Below are 20,906 nucleotides of genomic sequence, written 5' to 3'. Positions count from 1 at the left end.
GAGATGGCCTAACATGGGCAGGAGACAGAAAAAAAAAAGGGGGAAAAAGGCTTTTCACATATTGATATGTATTTTCATGTATTACAAACAGCCTGGATTAACTGACCAAGGCCTGGCACCACAAAAGCAGCAGCAGTGAGGCTTTGGGAACAGAGGAGCAGAGTTCCCAGGGTGAAATGAGCCATTCTTACCTTCAGGTACCACCCAAAAAAGTGAGCAGGAACAAATCCATCCAGCTTGTCCTGAAAACCAAAAAGAGAGTGAAGGTCACAGCCTTTTTTTTTTTTTCCCTCCAAGAAAAATGCAGCAACAAGCGTCTGTTTTATCACATATGAATACTTGCACTCCTTCATCAGGAAGGAATTTAGGAGAGCTTCTTAAATCTTACCAGCCCTGCCAGTCCCTGGACACAGTGCCTTTCCCCCTACTTTTATCAGATCCCAGTTATTCCAGTTTTTGATGCACTGAAGATTTACAGGATAGACCCAAAGGATTTGGGTGCTCCTCGCTCCATGCAATCAGGGAGCTGTAAACAACGATCATTCCTTTGCCCTGGAATTTCTGCCAGTGAGAAACCTGATGGCTTTTAGGACTCAGAAAAGTCCTGCACTAGTGGAAGGTGTCCTTGCCCATGGCAGGGGAGGGGGTTAGATCACCTTTCCAACCCAACCCATTCTGGGATTCTGAGGTGCAGCTTTAGGGCTTTGTGGCCCAGGGTGACTGAGGAGAAGACTCCTCAAGCACACCAAGAAATCCAAACTCTGAGGGGAAAATTTGACACCAACGAGCTGAGAAAGAAGAGCTGCTGAAGAGTTCAGCCCTGGGCCATCAGGTAATTGGGATCCAGAGAGACACACCCCCATCTGATGGACAGGAAAGGTCAAGAGAAGAGAAATAAAGAGGCTGGAGAGTCAGTCACAGGCTGTGCTCTGATTCAGCGCTCAGCCAGACTCACAACTGCGCTCTGAAGAGTTCAATCAAGCAGCTTTTTACCCAAAGCCAGCCTCGTGAGTGGGTTTGCTCCTTACCCAGATGTTGTGGAAGGGATCAGTTGCATTGCCAGGGTCGTAAATCAGGCAGTTGCCCCCGTAGTCTCTCTCTGGCAGAGGAACCCCTAAATGGGGGTCGATGTACTTCATGAACTGCCTCCCGTCCTGCACGGTCTGCAGGGGAACACAGAACCAGCATCCCCTGAGGGACTCACACACACGAGGCACCAACACCACTAAGGCCAACACTGATCTCCAAATCAACCCTTTTTCACATGCCTTGAGGAACAAGTCTTGAAATAAAGCCAGGCCTTGAGCACCCTACACACACACCTGACTTGGAGCCTCTAATCTTAAATATCAAGGGGAAAGATGGCTACAGAATGACCTTAAATATGAAAAATCAGTGATCTTTAATGCTTTACCCCAAGCCACTCCTCTGTGCTCCCCACCTCTCCCAGAAGCTTCGCACAGCTCATCCTTCCCAACACCCATTTCCAGTAAGCTCCCATGCAAACAGCAAAAAGGAATTATCAAAATGACCAATTTGTCACTAAATCAGCCACACATTTGCTGAGCATTTATTTCCCAGTGGAATCACTCAGTGTTGTGGTCCAGGCTCCTGGAACATCTGTGACAGACAGCAAAGCTGGACAAAGCCAAAATTAATTAACAGAGTAATAATAAAATTACAGAATAAACTGCTGAACTCTGGGACAAGTTTCAGCCATGAGCAAGCTTGGATTTGCTGTCAGGAAGTTCAGCCACCTGCAGACTCAGCAGAATTTAACCTTATTTAAACCTGGGCAAGGCATTGATGTATTTTTAGTGAAGAGCTGAGCAACAGCAGGGAGTTCCTTAACCACTAAATCTCTGCTGACACCACACGCTGCCACAGCGAAGCAAAGCCACTCCAGGCTTGTCTGCTGGAATTCAGAACTACACCAGTACAACCAATAAAAATTACTCAGTCTGACTGCAGCTACTCAGGAATATCATGCTCAAGGACGGCTGGAAAAGACCAGGGTGATCAGTCCCACTTCCTCAAGCTCACATGGCCTCTAGAAGCAAAACTTAAAAAAAAAAAAAGCATTCCCCAGCCTTCTTTCAGACAAGATGATTTTTAGAGCTGCCTGATGAGTATATTGTCTCAAAATATTTAATTTTAACTTCTGAGAATTGTACAAGTCAGGGGGGAGTTCTCAGTTTACTAAAGGACAAGATATGGTAAAATGTTTAATTTGGGAGCACCAAAGACACATCTTTCTACGAAAAGCCTCCTCCTCAGCTCCTGCCACCACACAAAGCTGGGTGTGAAGTTTTGGTTTGTTGCAAAACCCCTACACCTACAAAGAACCTGTCACTCCAGGTAAAAGATATTTCCAAAGGTGAAACCAGGTGAATTCCCCCTGAGTCACACATGGCCCAGCAGGGCAGAGACAGGACTGTGAAACACCAGCTGCTGAACCTGAACTCCCTCACCAGCTCATCTAAAACCACTTCAACACGGTGTCTACCCCGGGCTGAGGGTGACTGGAGGTCAGAGCAGGTGAAATATTTTTATATTATCATTTCCCTCAGCCTCACAGTCTTATAATAAAACAGCCTAATGATTCCATCTCACAAAAACAAGCATCTCCTGTAGTCAGCAGGAAAAAAAAAACCACTACAGAGGAGTTGATTCCCACATGGAAGTGGCATTTAGGAGCTGGTGGTGTCAGTCACTTACCTGGAAGAGGATGAAGATGAGGAAGAGCTCATAGACCACGCTGACACACAGCCAAAACCTCCAGTAAGCTGCAGAGAGACACAGGGGATGTCAGCAGCTCTGGAGCAAGCCATAAATTAATTCTCCATTTATTTCAATATCACAGAATCCTGGAATGCTTTGTGTTGGCAGGGACCTGAAAGCCCATCTCATTCCACCCCCTGCCATGGGCAGGGACACCTTCCACTGTCCCAGGCTGCTCCACACCCAAGCTGGCCTGGAACACTTCCAGGGATGGGGCAGCCACAGCCACAGGAAACCAATTCAGTTTCAAGAGATGCTCCCACCACGGAATTCTAATTCCCAGCTCCCAAGCACAGTGCTCCCCACCCTCCCTCAGGGCTACAGCCAGAAAGGATCTTCAACTCCCACACAGGCTGCTGTGTAAGTTTGCTGGAATTGCTCAGGCACTGACCTGGATCTGGGAGAAGGGATGCAGGTCTAGAACACTCCAACCCAACAAACTCAGCAGTTAAGAAGCAGAAGGAAAGGAATGTGCCACCTGCAATGCTTTCCAGCAGTCCTTGGAGGAGAACCTGCTCCTTCCTGAGCTTTCTCCCTGCTCTCAGGTGACCTGACCTGTCCAGCCTTGGCTGCACCAGACACACCCGTGGCAGCCCAGCTTTGGCCTGAGGACAAGGTCGTGTCCCCACGGGGCAGAAAGCATTTCAAAACCCCAAAGATAACTCCACTTCTACTTGCAATGAAATTAAAAACAAGCAGACCAAAGGTTCAGCAGGTGCTGGGTGCCAGGCCTGTCCATAGGAAATGCCATGCAAGGCTCAGCTGCTGGGAGCCCTCCCCAGACGTGTGATCACAGATGTGCACACACCCAGTGACACCTGAATGCAAAGGGTGCCCAAATTACAGTGTCTGTCACTCCCAGCTCTCCTGCCAGGCTCAGCCCTGGGTCACAGCCCATCCTGGATGGGGGTTTTGTGCCCCATGGGCTCATCCATGCTCCTGATCCATCCAGAGCCTGGTTGTTGTTCCATGCAGTGATTTCTGGGCTCTGAACTCCATCAATATTTGTCTCCTGCCCTGAGAGGCTGATGCAGAGCCAGGGTGGGTACAGACACAACTCCTGCAGTTTTCCCTACCCAAAGACTCCACACAAGGCAATTCAGGAAAACTCACAATATTCTGATGGACACTGAAATTTCAGAAAAGCCACACAGCACTCTTGGGATGCGACCTGCCTTCAGGCGTTTCCCGGTTATAAATGGAGTTCTCCTTCCTCAGGTCCATGGGGGAGATGGAGAGGAATCCCAGCAGGGTTTGCCAGGAAACCAAGACCCAAAGGCCTGCCTTGGAATTTCTCTCTGTTAATTCCAAGGCAATGTAGGCACTTTGATGTTCAAAGCAGGGCCAGGCATAAATTACACAAGAATGAAGCAAACAGAGAATTACAAACAGAGCTATCAGCTCAGAACCCCAAATCAACTCCCCACAGAGCTCCTCAGGAGACGTTTTCTCCCAAAACATGTCTTTATCCAGCTCAGCCTCAAGTAGGAAATAAACTATTAAAAAAAAAAAACCAAACCAAACCAAAGAAACAATGATTAAAAAAAAAGCTAAACCAAAAATACTAACAAACTCCACACGTTTTTAAAAGCAGGACATTGTTAAAAGAGACCACAATGTGGAAGGTGAAACCTTTTTGCAGCAAACCTGCTAAATTAACTTCATCAGAATCACCTATTTTACATTTCTGGGAAATAAAAAAAAGGGAAAAGAAAAAAGGCAGGTGTGGCCTGCAGAACAGCAGTTCAGAGCTCTGTGAAAGCTTCCAACCACTTGTATTTCCAAAATGCGTCTTAGGAAAAACCAAACAGCAAAAAAAATAAAATCTTCCATTATTTCCATTCCATTGTCACAGGATTGTTTGGAAGAGAGGAGCCTCTCCCCAGACTGGCACCACATTCAAGCCAGCAGGGAGAATTAACCTTTCATCACCACACCTCTCCCACCTTTAAATGTCACTGCCAGATACCAAAAAATGCCTTTTTTTCTAACCCATAAACCTCGCACCAGAGATTTTACACTGCTCACAGTCAGCAAAGTGACAGATTGGTCCTGAAAGTGATGTAGACACAGAAAGCAGAGAAATTTAAATCCTTGTCTGAGCTTCTATTTCCCTCTGTACACAAGGCTGTGGCAGCTGCTGAGCAGGCTCAGCAAAAAAAGATATTAAAAATTGAGATCTGGTTCTGATTTAGTGCTGTGGTCTCTCCCCAGCTCACAGAGGTCCCCCAGAGGTTCTGAACACACCCAGTACCTGCACCCCAAATGTTTTCAAGGCTGTGCAAACACTGCTGTCTCTCCTGCTGGGTCAGGCTCAGCTATAGCTGTAAGGTTATGTTTGGCACGTCTCCAGTACTTGTTTTCCTTTCATTCACTTGCCATTTTGCCTCCCTCCAATCAGGGCTTTCCTCCTGAGTAAGGAGGTCTCCACTAATCATTGACACACCTGATAACCCAGTGATTCCTGTGATCAAACATTAAACTGCTGCCTTGCAGGGATTTGGGAAGAGGGCATGAACATCCCAGCAAGCTGAATCCAACCAGCCGCTTTCTCTACTTCTGTTCAGAGTTTGGCCCACTCTGCCTGAGGGGCTAAATGAGTAAAAAACACAAAAATCTGGGTTGCTTGCCCAAGGAAAACACTTGCCCTGGAGCTGCTCCTCCCAGTGTCACCAGTGCTGCCCTTGCCTGGTCCCTGCCTGTACATTCCCAGCTATCCCAGCCCTCAATCCCACAGGTTACTCCAGACCTTCACAATTTACTCCCCAAACAGCTCATCCTGTCGCACAGCCTGTATTAAATCAAATAACTCCTGGAAAAGCTGAGAATATTAAAAGCTGCTCCTCAGGGCATTAATAACTGCCATGGAAAATTTCTTGGGAATGACAGCGTGGACGTGTTACCTCGAGAGGCAATAAAGCATCCCTGGGCTCCTACAGCAGCAGGCTCCAGAGGAGGAGCTGGCAGGGAGATTTATCTGCAGATCATAAGGAGACAGGCTACAGATGCTGCCTGTACCCAGGATTAATTCTATCAGGAAATGCTCCCCAAATTTGGCTGTTCACCCACCAATAAACAAATGGATCCTCAAGCAGAGTTTAAGATCTGTCCCTTGCACTGTACTGTTCCCCTGGGGCTAAAGCAGTGAAGGTTTGGATAGAACCACAGCCAGTGGAAAATGGGATAAAAGCAGGGCAAGTTGGTGAAGTCTTGTCTGAACAGTCATACCTACTTATTTCCAAGACAATCCTACATTTCTGAATTACAGGGAGGCAGCTGGTGTCTGTCCATGTAGAAAATTATTAAACTGCAGAAAACAGGGGCTGTGTGAAATCAGGAAAATGGCAAAGCTGGATGAGCCCCTGGCTAAAGCTGGGAATGCTGAGAAGGCAACCAAGAAAAGAAATAAAGCCACCAGTGTGAACAGGTGCCACTAAGGTAGTGGCTGGGATCAGTTTCCTTAATGGCCTTAATGAAAAGGAGATTAATGAGACACAGCAGGAGCAGCAGGGAAGGCAGGGACAGCAGAGAAGATGATCCCAAGGGACTGGAGTGACAGAGGAGTTCCTAACACAGCTTCACGCTCTGGAATCAGGAATTTGGGAAGCATCACATTATCACAAAAATCCCCCAAAATAACCCTGCAGCTCTGGATAGGACATTTGAAAGCAGAAAGCTCAAAACAAAGCCAAAATGTTATGAGGAAAAGTTACAGTGAGGATAAGACTAAAAGCCAAACTTCCCTGCTTTGTTCTAGGGAATAAAACCAGCCCAGACAAACCTCCAAAACCTGGGTGCACCCAAGTGTCACTGGTGTCCTCAAAAGGAGCAACTGATTTTACAGAAGGAACCACAATTAACTGGAACAGAAGGAAAGACTAAAACCTGCTATTGAATAAGAAAGGCAAATTTAATAAAGCCCCAGGTCTGCAGAGGTGTGCTGAGGGCACCGCTCTGGAACCAAGTCTGCTTTGGCTGAGGGTTGTGGGGTGGCTGCTGGGTTAAATTTCTGGCATAAAACCCAGCTTTATTTGGCTGTAGGAGAGCCCAGTGCTTTCAGGAATATTATTTAAGCCTATATGAATTCCCTTAATTCTTCCTCTTTCAACAATTCACATCTAAAAATAGGCAAAGGATCAAAGCCATTTAGGTATTTACATGCTTCACCTGCGATTTCATTACCTGGAAGAGGTTTGTGTTGTGCTTTCAAATGCTTTCAAGACTTCCAGTCTTACAAGAAACCTTTAAAATCATAATCAAGAGCCTCTAATCTCCCGTGGAAAATGGAAAATGGAGCTAAGGAAGTGCTCCTGCACTGGAGACAAGGTCACAAGTGCAGTCCCAGCACAGAGGAGAAAAAAAACGAGGATAAACAGGGGAAGTTCAGGTTTAAGAACCTGGCAGTTCTGACAGAGCTTTTTAGCAACAACAGGAAGCCAAACCAGGGAGATGCAAACAGATCTCCAGGCTCCATGGAAGCCCAGCAGGGTGGTTATGGAGGAGCCTCCATGATCAGTGTGCAGGGCTGAGGAACCTGTGATTACTGAAATTACAACTTACCTGCTCTCCAGGCAACACAAACATGCACCCCCCTCACAGACCAGCAGGATTTGAGCGAGGAGGATTTGCTCAGGAGGATTTGAGTGAGCCCAGCAAGGTGAATTACCTGGGTGAGGCCTTGAGAATGGTCCATCTTTAGCTTGTGTCACCCCAAAACACAAGAAAACCAAAATACTGGCGACGATTCCTCTGCAAGGGAAAACAGAACACTCTGGTTTATTGCCTCATCCTCCTCCTGAGACTGCAAATTATGTTCTCTGATGAAAGAAATGTCTGGCCCTTGTTCTTTAACTGCTGAATGTGTCCCTCTGAAATGGATCCAGACACCATCCAGAAAAAACAGCCAAAAGAAGGCTGAGGATCACAGCAAGTCAAACACTTCCCTGTGTCTGGGAGCAGCTTTTATTCCCACTGGCTCACAAAGACACACAGGATTTAGCAGTGAGACAGCTCTCACTGCTCCACTACATTTCCATGGAATTTAAAAAGGAGCTGTCAGACTTGTCACCACTCCAAAACAGCTTCTTAACCAATTAAAGACAAGCAGGAGCCTTCCAGACCACACCAGCACTGCTGCTATTTCAAGAGCTGGAATCATAACACAGAGCCTAAGGAACATAACAGAGATTTTAAATAAAAATAAATTATCAGACCAGAAGCCCAAATATACCAAAGACCTATGACCCTGGGCGTATTCCTTTAGTTTTAATGGATTAAATGGCATAAAGCAATCCAAAAGTGCTCTTTTTACTGCACTTCAACTCCCACTGGATCCTGCTTGTTGTCTCATTTCACCTGCTTAAAAGCTAGCTGAAAGGATGGACAACTGGGAAAGAGCTCATTCCGTGTTTGCAGAAAATGATGCAACCCCTGACTGCAAATAAAATGGCTCAGTCTCCAGAAATCACACAAAATACCCAGTAATTTTGCTGCCAGAGAGAAAATGTTATAAACCAGAAGAAACAGGAGACTGTTTGTGCTTTAAACATGTCAAAAAACCTTTCAAAACAGAAGACTAAAGGATTTACAAAAACTATTTTGTAACATTCACCTCTGAATATAAATGTTTGTGCTTCCTGAAAACAAAAATGGGGTTTAGTTAGCAGATGTAACTCAGTAATTTTGCTTGCTTTAAACACTGGGAAGCACACCAGAATCAGGTGCTGAATGGATCTGTGAATAGACAGTTCCATGGGGATTTCCAATGATCTGGAGGGCAAAACCCTTTCAGCTGACCTCCAATAATGAGAATATTCTGCATTTTGAGTCCCTGGTTGAATCTGGAATCTCCAGTCCTGTGTGATGTGACAACCCCATCCCAGCTCAGCCACGAACTGAGGGCTCCAGACTACTGCTCTGGGCTTGGGAGGGTTGTCTTCCCAAAGCTGGAATTCAAATCCTGGATCCAAATCACCACAGGGGCTCAGCTGTGCTCCTTCCTCTAAAACCCACTCTTGGCCCAAGAGCTGCAGTGCTGAAATATGCTGGGGATCCAGATACATTCACTTAATTCAGGTTCACCACAGGAAGTTTGGAAGCAAATCACAGATTTGCATAAATAATCACACCAGCTCCATTTCTTTTTTTTTTTTTTTTCCTCAGTGGTAACTAAATTTTCCCTGTTATCCTCATTAATTTACCTCCTTAGGAAACTTCCAATGCCTAAGCAGCATCCTAGCCTGAGGCAGGAATGCTCCAGCACCTGAGAGGGGCTCTCCTCTCCTCACCTGGCTGGACACAGCCAATGGATTTTCCTGAGCAGTTAATCAGGAAGGCACAAAACAGCAAAGTGTGCCCACAAAAATCATTTTAGCACTTAACCAAACTAAAAAAAAAAAGAAAGGGAGAGCCTGGCAGCAGCTTCATCAGCACAAACAAACTCTTGTTTGCGCTGAGAGTCGATGCAGACACACAGGACAATGAGGAGCTGTGTATGGCCCTTTGTCCCGGGATTCGAGGAGCCAGCTCCCACTCCCTGTCCCTTCCCGGGCTGGATCCATGCTGGCACAGCTGGTACAACGCCCTCAGGGCACCACAAGCCCTGGAAGGGGGCTCTGGCCTCCTGTCACCTCCATTTCCCTATGGGTGCTGAGCCACAGCAGCAGATCAGCATGCAAGCCCACCCATCCCTGGATCTGTCCCCATGGGAAGCAGGGATTGCCAAGAGCTGTGTAAAAAATCATCTCAGGAGAGACATTTCCCAGCTGGAAATACAACCCTGAAGCACACCGGCGTTATTAAACCTGAATGTGTTTTTAGGGAAATAAAAGAACTTTTTTTTCCCCCAAGACACCCTGCCCAGAATTCAAAATCTTTGGGAGCTGCGGATTTCTTCTGTGGTATGCAGAGGAGGTGCTCAGTGTTTATCTGGCTACACTGAGAGCTGGAGCTCAGTCCAGGCCGAACAGAGGAGAATGTCCCAGCTGTCAGTCAGGATGAGCTACCCCATGGCTGGAAGAACAGCAGCAATAAAGCTCTCACGGATCAGACAGGTTCACAGCACCACCTCTCCTTGCCTAACAAAGGAAATGTTCCACCGTTCTTATACCAGGGGCAGTCTGACCGCGTGTGATCCCAATGAACTCTTACTACATTTACATATAAAAAGCTCCTGCAATCCTATCTTTAAAAAAAAACAAACCCGAACAATCCTCCTTGAATTGTTTCACCGCCCTGCCCTATTGCAGGACAGAAGTCCTGTAAGAGATGCAAACACCAATCTCAGCCACGGAGACCACACCCCGTGAGCTCAGAGGTTCCTGCTCCCACTCGGCTCTTGTCCATCACTTCTCCTGTGAGTGATTCCACAAATCCACCTCTCACCCTGCTCCTGCCAGCGACTGCATGGAGCGTCTTATAGGGTGACATAATCCTGATTTTATAGGGGGGAAGGTGGGATCATCCCAAGACTCCAGCCGGGAAACACAGAGCCAGCAAATTTGGGAAATTCACCTCAATTTACTGCTCTGAGCAGCTACTGCAGCTCACAAGGACACCTCAGCCAGGGCATGGAAACAAAGGAGGCTGGAGCCTTCTGAAGTGTGCATTTAGGCTCTGCACCTACCCCAGACACTGCTCCACTGTCAGTGTGCAGGAGGTGGAAATAAAACCCCGTGACAGCTCCAGACTCTGCTCCCTGGTGACAAAACCCCCCCATGTCATTAGGCACCAAGTGTTCCCGAGGAATACCAGCACAGAGGGACAGCCTCGTGCTGGGTGGGGCTTGGAACCGCAGCACAACACAGCTCCACACCAGGACTGACAAAGCTCTCGGGGCAGGACAAGGGATTTTAAATTATGAAAGCAAAAATACACAATCTGTGATAATTCGGGCTATGGATACACTGATGCACACTGTGCCCATCTTACCCTGCTCTGAAATACCTCATTTGTCCAGAGATACATGAAACCTGGGATATTTGGAAGATCATGTCCAAGCCTCAGGATGCTCCTTTTCAAGGATTTTTGTGCCAAGACCTTGCAGAGCTGCAGCAGTGAGCAAAGCCCATTTGCTGCCCCTTTCCTGGCATGATGCTGTAAAATGATTTTAACAACTGGGCACTGGATAAGCACACAAAAACTCGTATTTCCTGAGAGAAAGATCCACCTGCTGACTAATCTTCCCTGGGTTTGTTTTGATTAAGGCAGCCGAGGCTCTAAGCTCAATAATAAGATATTCCACTGAGTCACCTTAGCTCTGTATTACTCCCTAAGGATGCATCATCACTTCTCTTTCAGCTTTTCCCCTTCCCAGTTCTGAGTGGCCATTCCAGGCCACACCACCCCTCCAGCCTGGCCTCCCTCATTATGACTGGGAACAAAACAGCATTTGTTCCCCAGCAACCTTCCAGAACCTTTCCCAGCTCCAGACACCTTCCAGCTTGTCCCATGTCACCCCCACGTGTGAAATCCCAGCTCTCAGTGGGGCACAGTGGGACTTCCATTGCCCCCCGGCATTGTGTAACTGCCAGAACAACAGCCAAGATTATCTCAGGAAATACCACAATTCCTGCATCTCCAGGACAATGGATGCTATATCCTGAGTCACTTCAGAAATGTACAAAAAGAGGAAAAAACCCCTTCAACAGCAAGGGGAAAATTTTCATTATATTTAAGAAACCAGACTGGTAGAAAACAATTCTTTACTTGCTTCTAGCAATGACACTTTGCAGCACATCTTTAAAACATGCTTAGCTTTTTAAAACACCACTTTCCTAGCTCCTTTTTCTTCCCTGTTGTATTTTAAAAGGGGAGAAATTCAACCACATTGGATCAGTTTAAATTACAGTAGGAACTGACCACACGTGTAAGATTCATTCTTATTTCCCCAGAGCTTCCCTCTGGGCTACACGTTCTCACAGCAATTTTCAACAACAAACAAGGATTTGTATTGAAATCTTGAAGAGAATTTTACAAAAAGCATTTGAGCCAGAAAAATTTAGTCACAGCTCCCAGCATTTTGAAATTATGGTTATTTTAAGGAAAGGTTATTTTTAAGAAAAGGCTATTTTAAGAAACAGCAACAGAACCCTTGCCAAAGAAACCCAGCCAGGAGGCTTTAGCAAGCTTTTTGTTTTTTGCTTTAAATCACACCACAGAGCAGCCACAGGCCTGACAGTGACACTAAACTGATTAGAAATTGAATTCAATGATCAGCATCAGAGAAGCTTACAGACTTATGACTGGTTTTGTAACTTCCTAAGGGAACAGGCACTTCCACAAGGGAGTGCAGGGGTCACTGGAGGTCCCTTTTCCAAAAGACACCCAGGAATATTCAGATATTGCTCAGATATTCACCTCTTTGTGTTGTAGGCTGTGTCCTGGGGAGTCTCTTCCAGCAGGGTTACGTAGCCCAGTGCACAGGTGAGGATGAACAGGACTGTCAGGGTATGAGCTCTCCTGAAATTCAGAACAGAGAAAACTGACATTAAACAGCAGGAAAACTCCCATCTCACCCTGCCAGTGCAGCCTCCGGAGGCCAAAACCACGGCCAGCAGTCAGGAATACTGAGGTTTTCTGTATTGCAGAGCACAGAGAGCAGAACTTACAGTGGCACTGCATGTGATCAGCAGCAGCTTGCAAAAAACCAGCACCCAGTGCAAACACCCGCATCTAAACAGCTCCAGGTGTCTCCCCAGGTTTGGCAGGTCCACACCTGACAGTGCTGCCCTATTTCACAGCCTGCTAATCAGAATTGCAGCTGAGGGAACAGGCCTTTGAGAGCAACCAGAGGGAATTCACTCCAGACATGGGAATTACACAAGAAAAACTAGTCATTAAACATTTTTAAAAAATAAAATCTCTAAAGGAGAACAGTTGCTGTTGATGGCACCTCAAGATGTCAGATTTCCAGGATATTCCTACAGTTTCAGTGCACTTAGCACAAGGGGATTCTGTGGGAACAACCATGAGAGCAAAGCTGGGTGGCTGTTCCACAGCAGTAAAACATCCTCATCCATGGGAGCCCAGAGGTTTATATGGATTTTGTGAAGCACTCAGGGAGAAATTCTTCTGGCACAGCTTGCCCAGAGAAGCTGTGGCTGCCCTATCCCTGGAAGTGTTCAAGGCCAGGTTGGACTGGGCTTGGAGCAACCTGGGCCAGGGGAAGGTGTCCCTGTCCTTGGGACTGGATGAACTTTAAGGTCCCTTCTAGCCTAAATCATTCCAGGATTCTGTGATTCTATGGAAGGAGAGCAAGCAGAGCACACCCAGCCAGGTGACACCCCCACCCTACACTCACTGATCACCACACAGACAATATTCTTACAATGTCTGCATCTTTTCTTACTCCAAGTTGAAAATTCCCTTCCTAATGAGAAGTCACTTACTGTTTTCATTGGAAAACTCCTCTGGCCCCAGCTGGGAAGCATGGGAACTCAAATAAGGCCAAAGGACACACCATGAGTTTTGGTTTAGATGATAACATCCCTTAACACAAACTAATAAAAAAACACCTATAAAAAAGAAGCTTAAGGGAGGAGAAAACTTGTAAAAGAAAGTGTCTGACACATTTGGCTCTATTTCCATTTTCTTTACATATTCTTTTGTAACAGCAGCTCACATCCCATCTCCACATCATTCCAAGGTTTGTCTATTCAGGTTGCACGGTGCACAACAAACCTTGGAATTTCCAAACCATCCACTGACTTCCCTTGAAACAACCCTGCAGTAACCCACCTCAAACTGCTCTGAAAGTCCAAGAAAGTCTGCTAGTGAACAAAAATTCCATCCTACTGCAAACCCCCACGTTCTCCACAGCATCCCTGCAATCCCACACAGGCAATACCTCATAAGCAGACACAATCCTCTTCTGCCCCTGCCAGAACAGAGCTTGGCATTGAAGGCTCTCCCAAGGGCACAGACCACCAGCTCCAGCAGAAAAACACGAGGACCCACGAGCACTTCCAGAATCAGCAAGGAATCAGTGTGCCAAAACCCAGGGCAAAGTTTGGGAGCTGCAAGCTCCTGCTGGGCAGCTGCATCTTCCCAGGTGCCAGGACAGGTGATTCAGCCATCAGAGCTCACGTGGGGCCTGCCCTGGATGCTGGAGAAGTAAACCCAGCCTCTCCCAGGAGGCAGGACAGCAGCACGGAGCCCACGCTGCAATCACGCCCCGCTCCTGCTGGCTGCAGGTACATGTGGATGGAATGAATGGATTCTACAGCCAACACCAGAAGGGTTACATGAACTCCAGGGTATCTCAGGCACTTACTGTTGCATTGTTATATTGTTATATATACAATAGTGTATACATACAATATTGTTATTTTGTTATATACAACCTAGTCATACATATTGTTGTAGAGCTATAGATATTATGTATTATATACAATTGTTACATTGTTGTTTATTTTTCAAGAGGCTACGAAAACACATCTGGAATCCCACCTTGCTGTTTCACCACCTGAACACCCACACCAAGTCAGCTGCTTTTTCAACGCATTCAGACCCCACAAATTGCCAAAAAATCAGTTATTGCAGGTCCTCCCTTGGACAAACACCTTGAGAACCCCTCTACCAGCACAAAGATGATTCAGCTGTGAGGATCTTGTAGGACAGTGAAGGGTCAGTGCTGGGGAGCCCCGTGCATTTCCCATTTATTTTTGGTGCCACAGCCACCAGCCTGAAGCCCAACCAGCTGCCCTGTTTAAGAAGAAACAAGAGGCTGCTCTCTCATCACTTCCCTTGTGGCCCAGCTTTCATCTCCAGATGCTGCCAGATTCCCTCCTCGCAGGTTTTCAAGGTAAAGGTGCTTCCAGCACAGCATGAATTCCAGGAGCTGGGACGAAAGACTCTAGAGATGGGCTTGACTTCTGGAAAGAGCAAGTTGGCAGCCCTGGCAGAGAGCTGTGAGCAGTGACACAGCAATGAGAGGGAGAAAAGCATCACACAAATCCACTCCAGAGAGGAAAACAAGCCAGGAAAAATGGATGTACACCATGTCTTCTCACAGCTCAGGAGTTTAAAAACAAAATAAAATCCCACAAAAAGGAGCAGCTCTCCTTAAAGGAAGGGCTTGTCTGAGAGACCAGGATGAATTTAACAGCACAAGGGGATTGTTTTCATCTCCACACACACTTTAAAATAACACACCAGGGGAAGGCGAGCTAAGAACAACCCAGCAAGGTAAGCAAGGCAGGAATTACATGGAAAGGCTTATGTTCTCCTGGCCTGGAGCCTGGGAGGCTGAAAAGAGCTAAGTTGGGAATCTTCCCCTTAGAATTACACACAGGAGCTTGGGCAACATGCCGAAAGCTAAGGGGGTAAAAACTGCAGCCAGATCTGGGAGGTTTCACATCAAAAACTCTGCAAAGCAGTGCCTGATGTACCTGAGCACAAAAATTGTAAGGCCAGGGAGAGAACTCACAATAAATCCCAAAATGTTAAAAAGCTGGAATATTAAGTGGCTTATTTTTCTGCCTTTCTGCATCACACATTTGGCTCTTTCCCCACTCAAGCCCTGGGAGACTGAAATGAAATAAATCAGGTTTGTTTTCACACAAGCCCTTGCCCTGCTAATTCAAACACCAAGTGAGAGCAAGTGAAGCTCTCCCGCACTGCAGATAACAAAAAAAGAGGGTTTTTCTCTAGTTGATAGGATTAAGTTTGATCCCAACTTCTCTTTTTCATGCTAGGTCATTCTCCTGTCACACTGAGACGCTGCAGGTCTGTCAAGGAAATGACTGTAAGGGTTTTATTTTCCAGCTGAAGTCTATGACAGCAACGATGCAAGGAAATTGTCTAAACATGTCATTTTTTGGGAGGTTCTGGCAGATCCTTGGGTGAAAAGGAGAGAGTAACACCCAGGAGCAGGCAGCCCATGGCCTCATTCAATCTCCCACAAATTAAAATCAGCTTAAGCAGGGACCACACCCTTGTTATCCATGGCTTGTTTGTCACCAGTGATGCAACAGCTCCATTAAACACAATAACAATCACTGGAACACAATGCAAAGAATTTATTTATTAATATTTTGGTCAGTCCTCTTAAATGGAACAAATTCCAAAGGAGAGCCAGTCCAGTTTGCCCCTTGGGTTAAAAAAGTTGCATTAATTGCAGCTGCTGGTGAAAGGATCTGTCAGCAGACCCAAAAACTTGTCAGTGACTTTTTAATTATTTCTTTATTCCAAATAATGGCAAACTCATTAAACCATTCCTGAAAGAGATTTTTAAATGGATGTCAAAGCTCTGTACCCTCCATAAACCAACACATCACCTGCAAATTCTAAGAAAATAAGGCAAACAGCACAACAAACCCTGTCCTCCAAAAGCAGCACAGGGTTGTGTCAACAATAGGACACAAGAAAACACAACAAAAATTAATACCAAATTAAAACCAACCATATCTGAAATAAAAATTGTAACTAATAGGCCAACTGTTGGGACCACCTGGAAAACTTCAATTCCGACCCAACCATACAAATATCCCTGTTGGTTTTAAGCTCTAAGTTAAGTTTTAAAGTCTGTTTAAACCCTCAGAGTCCATAAAACAGTCCCTATTCTTAGAGCAGTCGCACATCTTCGGCACGTCCCTGAAGTCACCCGACGCCGATTAAATTTCCGTACGGACTTGTGACACTCCAAAATAGCAACGTGCCTTTTCCTTGCCATCTCCCCAAAGAAGCCCAGGAGCACAGACCTCCAGAGACCCAGAACCACAGGTCAACAGCAAAGCTTCGGCAAATCTGGGATTTTCCTTCCATTGAGGAGGAAAGACTGAGTTCCCAAAGTTCCCGAGGTTTCCATCAGTTCCACAGAGCTTGCAACTTCCACAAATGCCCAGTTCTGATTATTAAACATTTTTTTTTTGTTAAACCTATGGAAATGTGTGTCTTGGAAGATAGCCTAGGGTAGTTCTACTGAGACAAGTGACAGGGAATTACAGGTAACATTCTTTGAGCACATTTTTCCCTATTCTCCTGAAAACTTTGGGAATGTGTTTACAGAGACCTGATATCCAGATGGGGCATTGAACTCTGACAGACCCTCTCCACAAAGATATTCCTTCTGCATTTCCAGCTTACTTGGCAGTACTGTGCAGCCCCTTCCTTTGAGGAAAGGGCAATGCCATTCCCACAGCACAATTCCCAAGGCACAGGCCCTCTCATCCATGACCAGCTGGCAAACGTGGCTTAGTGGGATTGCACAAGGCCTGGATGCCCCTGCTCCCTGCCCAGGGCATTCCCACAGGCTGGAAAAGCACGGCAGGATGACCCAGGGCTCTGGAGCAACATTCCTTTTCTCCAGTGCAGTGAATCCCGAGCAGGCAGCGTGGCTCAGCACGGTGCCATTAAAGCAGAGAAAAATCCCACATTCAGCTCCCAGCAAACTCCAGGAATGCTGCCTTGGAAGTGCCACGGGCACCCCTCAGCAGAGGGCACAGACAGCAGCTCCTGCCAGCCTGGGGATATTCCACCCCCCCTAACCTTTCTTCTGGATAAATCCCCACCTCTTCCTGCAGACCGCCCTTAGCAAATCCCGGGTACTTCAGAGATAAGAGCAATCTCCACAAGGAATGGGTAAGGAATGCTTTGGGTTGAGTAGCAATCCCTTCTTTCCAACACCAGCTGGTTTGCCCACACATATCCTCATTTCCCAGGCCATCTGGGAAGAGTCACAACACTGAGCACACCGAGAGGAACATGCCAGCAGGGACTGCCTCTCCCTTAGCTGCAAATTCCACACTTTTTGCACAAGACGGTGGGAATAATTCCTACAAACACTGCCATTAGCCTATGGAGTCACTGCCATTCCCTCTTTTTTAGTTATTTTCTTATTAATTTTAACATCCTGAGCTCCACAGATCTCTGCTGCCACACCATGACCTCGGGAATTAATATCACATCCACATGCTGGCAACGTGAGATTATTAGTGTGAGAGATAAAACACGTTAATAATCAAAAGGTGACATTAAAGCTAATGAAATCCAAATTAAAGTAAGGCTTCGAAAAAGCAATTAACCCACCGAGTCACAATGTGGTGGCAAAAGTGCATCTGGCACCTCCCAACACCCTCAAATCAAGACTGGATGGACATTTCCCTGGAAAATCTCCTTTGGCTAAAGACAAGCTATGAAATACCTGCAGAAACTTTAGGAGAACATCATACACAATATCCAACTAAATGACCCCAGAATAATCAGGGCTTTGTGTGAAAGCTCCTGCTGAAGGCACACAGACAAGAACAATTCAAGGTGCTGGAAACAACAGGGAACATGTTCCAGTGGCTTGCCAGGAAAGCTTGGCATTCCCAGCTCCTCACTAAGAAATCAGTTCAGGGATAAATGATACAGAAACCACGGATCTGCCTCAGAAAGCTTCCTCCTGTTCCCTTCCCTTGGCATTTCCTAATGGCAAAGGGAACTGCAGGTTAGGCTGACTGAGCAGGTTCCCACAAGGGAGTATTTTCCAGTTCCAAGTCATTTATATGGAAAAAGACCAGAGATATTAACACACAAGTGGTTTTCCAAAGTTCCAAACAGATTTTAAAGAGCAGGAAGCCAGCTAGGAAGCTCCACCTTTCCCAAGGACCACATTTACAGCAGGAAAATAATCTCTGCACATTAAACTACTCCTGGAATGATTTCTGCGTCCACAGATCCCAAATCCTCTCATTTTCCCCAAAAGGAGGGAACCACGAGAGTAACCTTATCCTTAACTCCTGAACTCCAAAGAGAAGGTGCATTCCATGTTTTCCCAAAGTCAGAGGGCAGCCACTCTTAAAAATTTCCCTTTCCTGCGGCCACCTCCACAGCATGAGATGAGACCCAAGGGTCACAGGAAGAAAATCATTCCCCTGGATCATCTTTATTCTTGGACACGGTAGGAACTGAGTCATTACCAAAGGATACTCTAACACATACAGGGCAAAAGTAACAGGAGGAAAAACCTTGGGACTTTTCCAGACATTTAAGCTCCTGGTTGCCAGCACAAGCTACTAGGGAAAAGAAAACTGGATAAATAGAGAAGTTAAGAAACACACTTGTCCACGCTGCCCTCCTGGAAGGGACCACCTGACACAGGGAAGCTCCTGAGAGAACAAGGCACACATCCAGATTTCCAAAGGAACAATCCACACGGCCGCACTAACTGCGTTACAGCGTTTGTTCTGGGGTGACAGCCCTGGCACCACCAGCAAAAGCTGCAAGGAGGCGAGATTCTACAGCAAAACCAGGCACTCTAAGGCTTCACAAAACAGCTGGCAGGAGCCACCTTAACGAGGCACTAAGGAAAGGACAGCTTTACCCATTTTCCATTTAAAGGTTGGCACCGGGATCCCGCGATTCGCTCAGCCTACACGAGGTGCGCCCGCCAGGAAAGGTCCTTTTGTCCCCGAGACCACAGTGTCCCTGCAGGGCTCCGCAGGGATCCCGCTGGGATCCAGCAGCATCCCAGTGCTCCTCCGCGGCTTGCACTGGCAGGAATGTCACCTCCTTCATCGGGATCAACACCCTCGGCTCCGCTGCTGCCCAGATTGGCAGGGTGAGAGCCAAGTGCCCTCCCCTCCCACTCCTCCACGCCAGGCTCCAGCCAAATCCCATCGCCCTCGGCTCGGATTCCAAAGGCGCGTCTTCAGTGTCGGCTTGGTTTTCTCCATGGAAAGGGACGCGTGTTTAACACACGGGAAAACACCTCTGCCTACACACACGCGTGCTGCTGAGGGGATTTATGGAACAACTCCAGCAAGGCTGGGATTTAGGAGCACTTTTCCAGGTACGAACACACCTCTTCCTGCAAGGACTGAATTTAACAAAAAGCTGATTTTCTCTGCTGGCCCAACACCAGCAGCCGTGGGTTTCTGCACCCGTTTTATGGACTGGGACACACAAAAATACACAACGCCTGCCCAGCAGGAGTGGGGCACAACAACTTCAGCTTTCTGCCAGATAACTGGGAGGAAAAGAGGAAAAAGCCCCTTCCAAGATTAAGGGAGAGGAGAGAAGGAGGTGGAGTCCATATAAACCATGCTGATAACTGGAATCGGGCAGGAATGCTTGCCAGAACACAGCGGGCTCCCAAGGTACTGGAAAACACCTCCAAAGCACCCCCAGGCAGGACGAGCCATCGGGCTCAGCCCTAGAGGTCCTGCTCCTGGAAAAGTGGGGACCAGGACTGGGAACAGAGGTGCCGCAGCCAAAAGCCAGCCCTGAATTCCCCTTAAATTGCCAGGAAACAATTAGCGGCAGGGCCCCGCCAGGGAAACACTTGCAGCCGATTCCACCACCGGTATCGGCAACAGAAGAGGCACGTAAACAGCAGATAACGGGGAGCAGACACCTCGGAATCCCTTTCCTTGGGGCCCCCTCCATATCCCATTCCTTAGGGACACCCACATCCCATTCCCCAGCCCTTCCATATCCCATTCCTTAGGCAGGGACCCCCACATCCCATTCCCCAGCCCCTCCATATCCCATTCCTTAGGGACCCCACATCCCATTCCCCAGCCCCTCCATATCCCATTCCTTAGGGACCCCCACATCCCATTCCCCAGCCCCTCCATATCCCATTCCTTAGGGACCCCACATCCCATTCCCCAGCCCCTCCATATCCCATTCCTTAGGGACCCCCACATCCCATTCCCCAGCCCCTCCGTATCCCATTCCTTAGGCAGGGACCCCACATCCCATTCCCCAGCCCCTCCATATCCCATTCCCCAGCCCCTCCACATCCCATTCCTCAGGGAGGGACCCCACATCCCACTCCCCAGCCCCTCCACATCCCATTTCTTAGGGTGGGACCCCCACATCCCATTCCCCAGCCCCTCCATATCCCATTCCTTAGGGAGGAACCCCCACATTCCATTCCCAATCCCTCCATATCCCATTCCTTAGGGAAGGATCCCCCACATCCCATTCCCAATCCCTCAGGGGCCCCCCCGGCCCACGCGGAGCACCCCGGGCCATGCCCGGCGCCCCTCACCAGAAGAACGTGTTGGTGCCGTCGTCGTACACCTCGGACTCGGTGCTGCGGCGGGGCCCGGCGCCGTCCCGCTCGGCCCCGGGTGCGCCGCCGTTGGGCTGCGCGGGGGGCGGCGCCGGCGGCTGCTGCTCCTCCAGCGCGGCCT

At 47.6% G+C, this 20,906-nt stretch overlaps 1 protein-coding gene across 1 annotated transcript in view; it reads right to left on the bottom strand.

The window, feature by feature from the left end:
* The window catches only part of PTDSS2 (phosphatidylserine synthase 2), a 30,416-nt gene extending 9,518 nt beyond the window's left edge, over positions 1-20,898 (bottom strand). Inside the window, exons 1-7 of the mRNA XM_041465085.1 lie at positions 20,762-20,898; positions 19,088-19,582; positions 12,139-12,240; positions 7,448-7,530; positions 2,719-2,786; positions 1,029-1,163; positions 192-242 (exon numbers count right to left, since the gene is read on the bottom strand). Coding sequence (XP_041321019.1) covers positions 192-242; positions 1,029-1,163; positions 2,719-2,786; positions 7,448-7,530; positions 12,139-12,240; positions 19,088-19,098 — 450 coding nt within the window. The 5' untranslated portion in view covers positions 19,099-19,582; positions 20,762-20,898. The remainder of the gene's footprint in view (positions 1-191; positions 243-1,028; positions 1,164-2,718; positions 2,787-7,447; positions 7,531-12,138; positions 12,241-19,087; positions 19,583-20,761) is intronic.
* Between the last annotated feature and the right edge of the window lie 8 nt (positions 20,899-20,906).

This window comes from Pyrgilauda ruficollis, unplaced genomic scaffold (genome assembly GCF_017590135.1).
Source record: "Pyrgilauda ruficollis isolate IOZ18807 unplaced genomic scaffold, ASM1759013v1 scaffold187, whole genome shotgun sequence".
NCBI classification, from domain to species: Eukaryota; Metazoa; Chordata; class Aves; order Passeriformes; family Passeridae; genus Pyrgilauda; species Pyrgilauda ruficollis.
The sequence above is the reverse complement of the archived record's forward strand: the minus strand, read 5'-3'. Positions and strand labels throughout refer to the sequence as shown.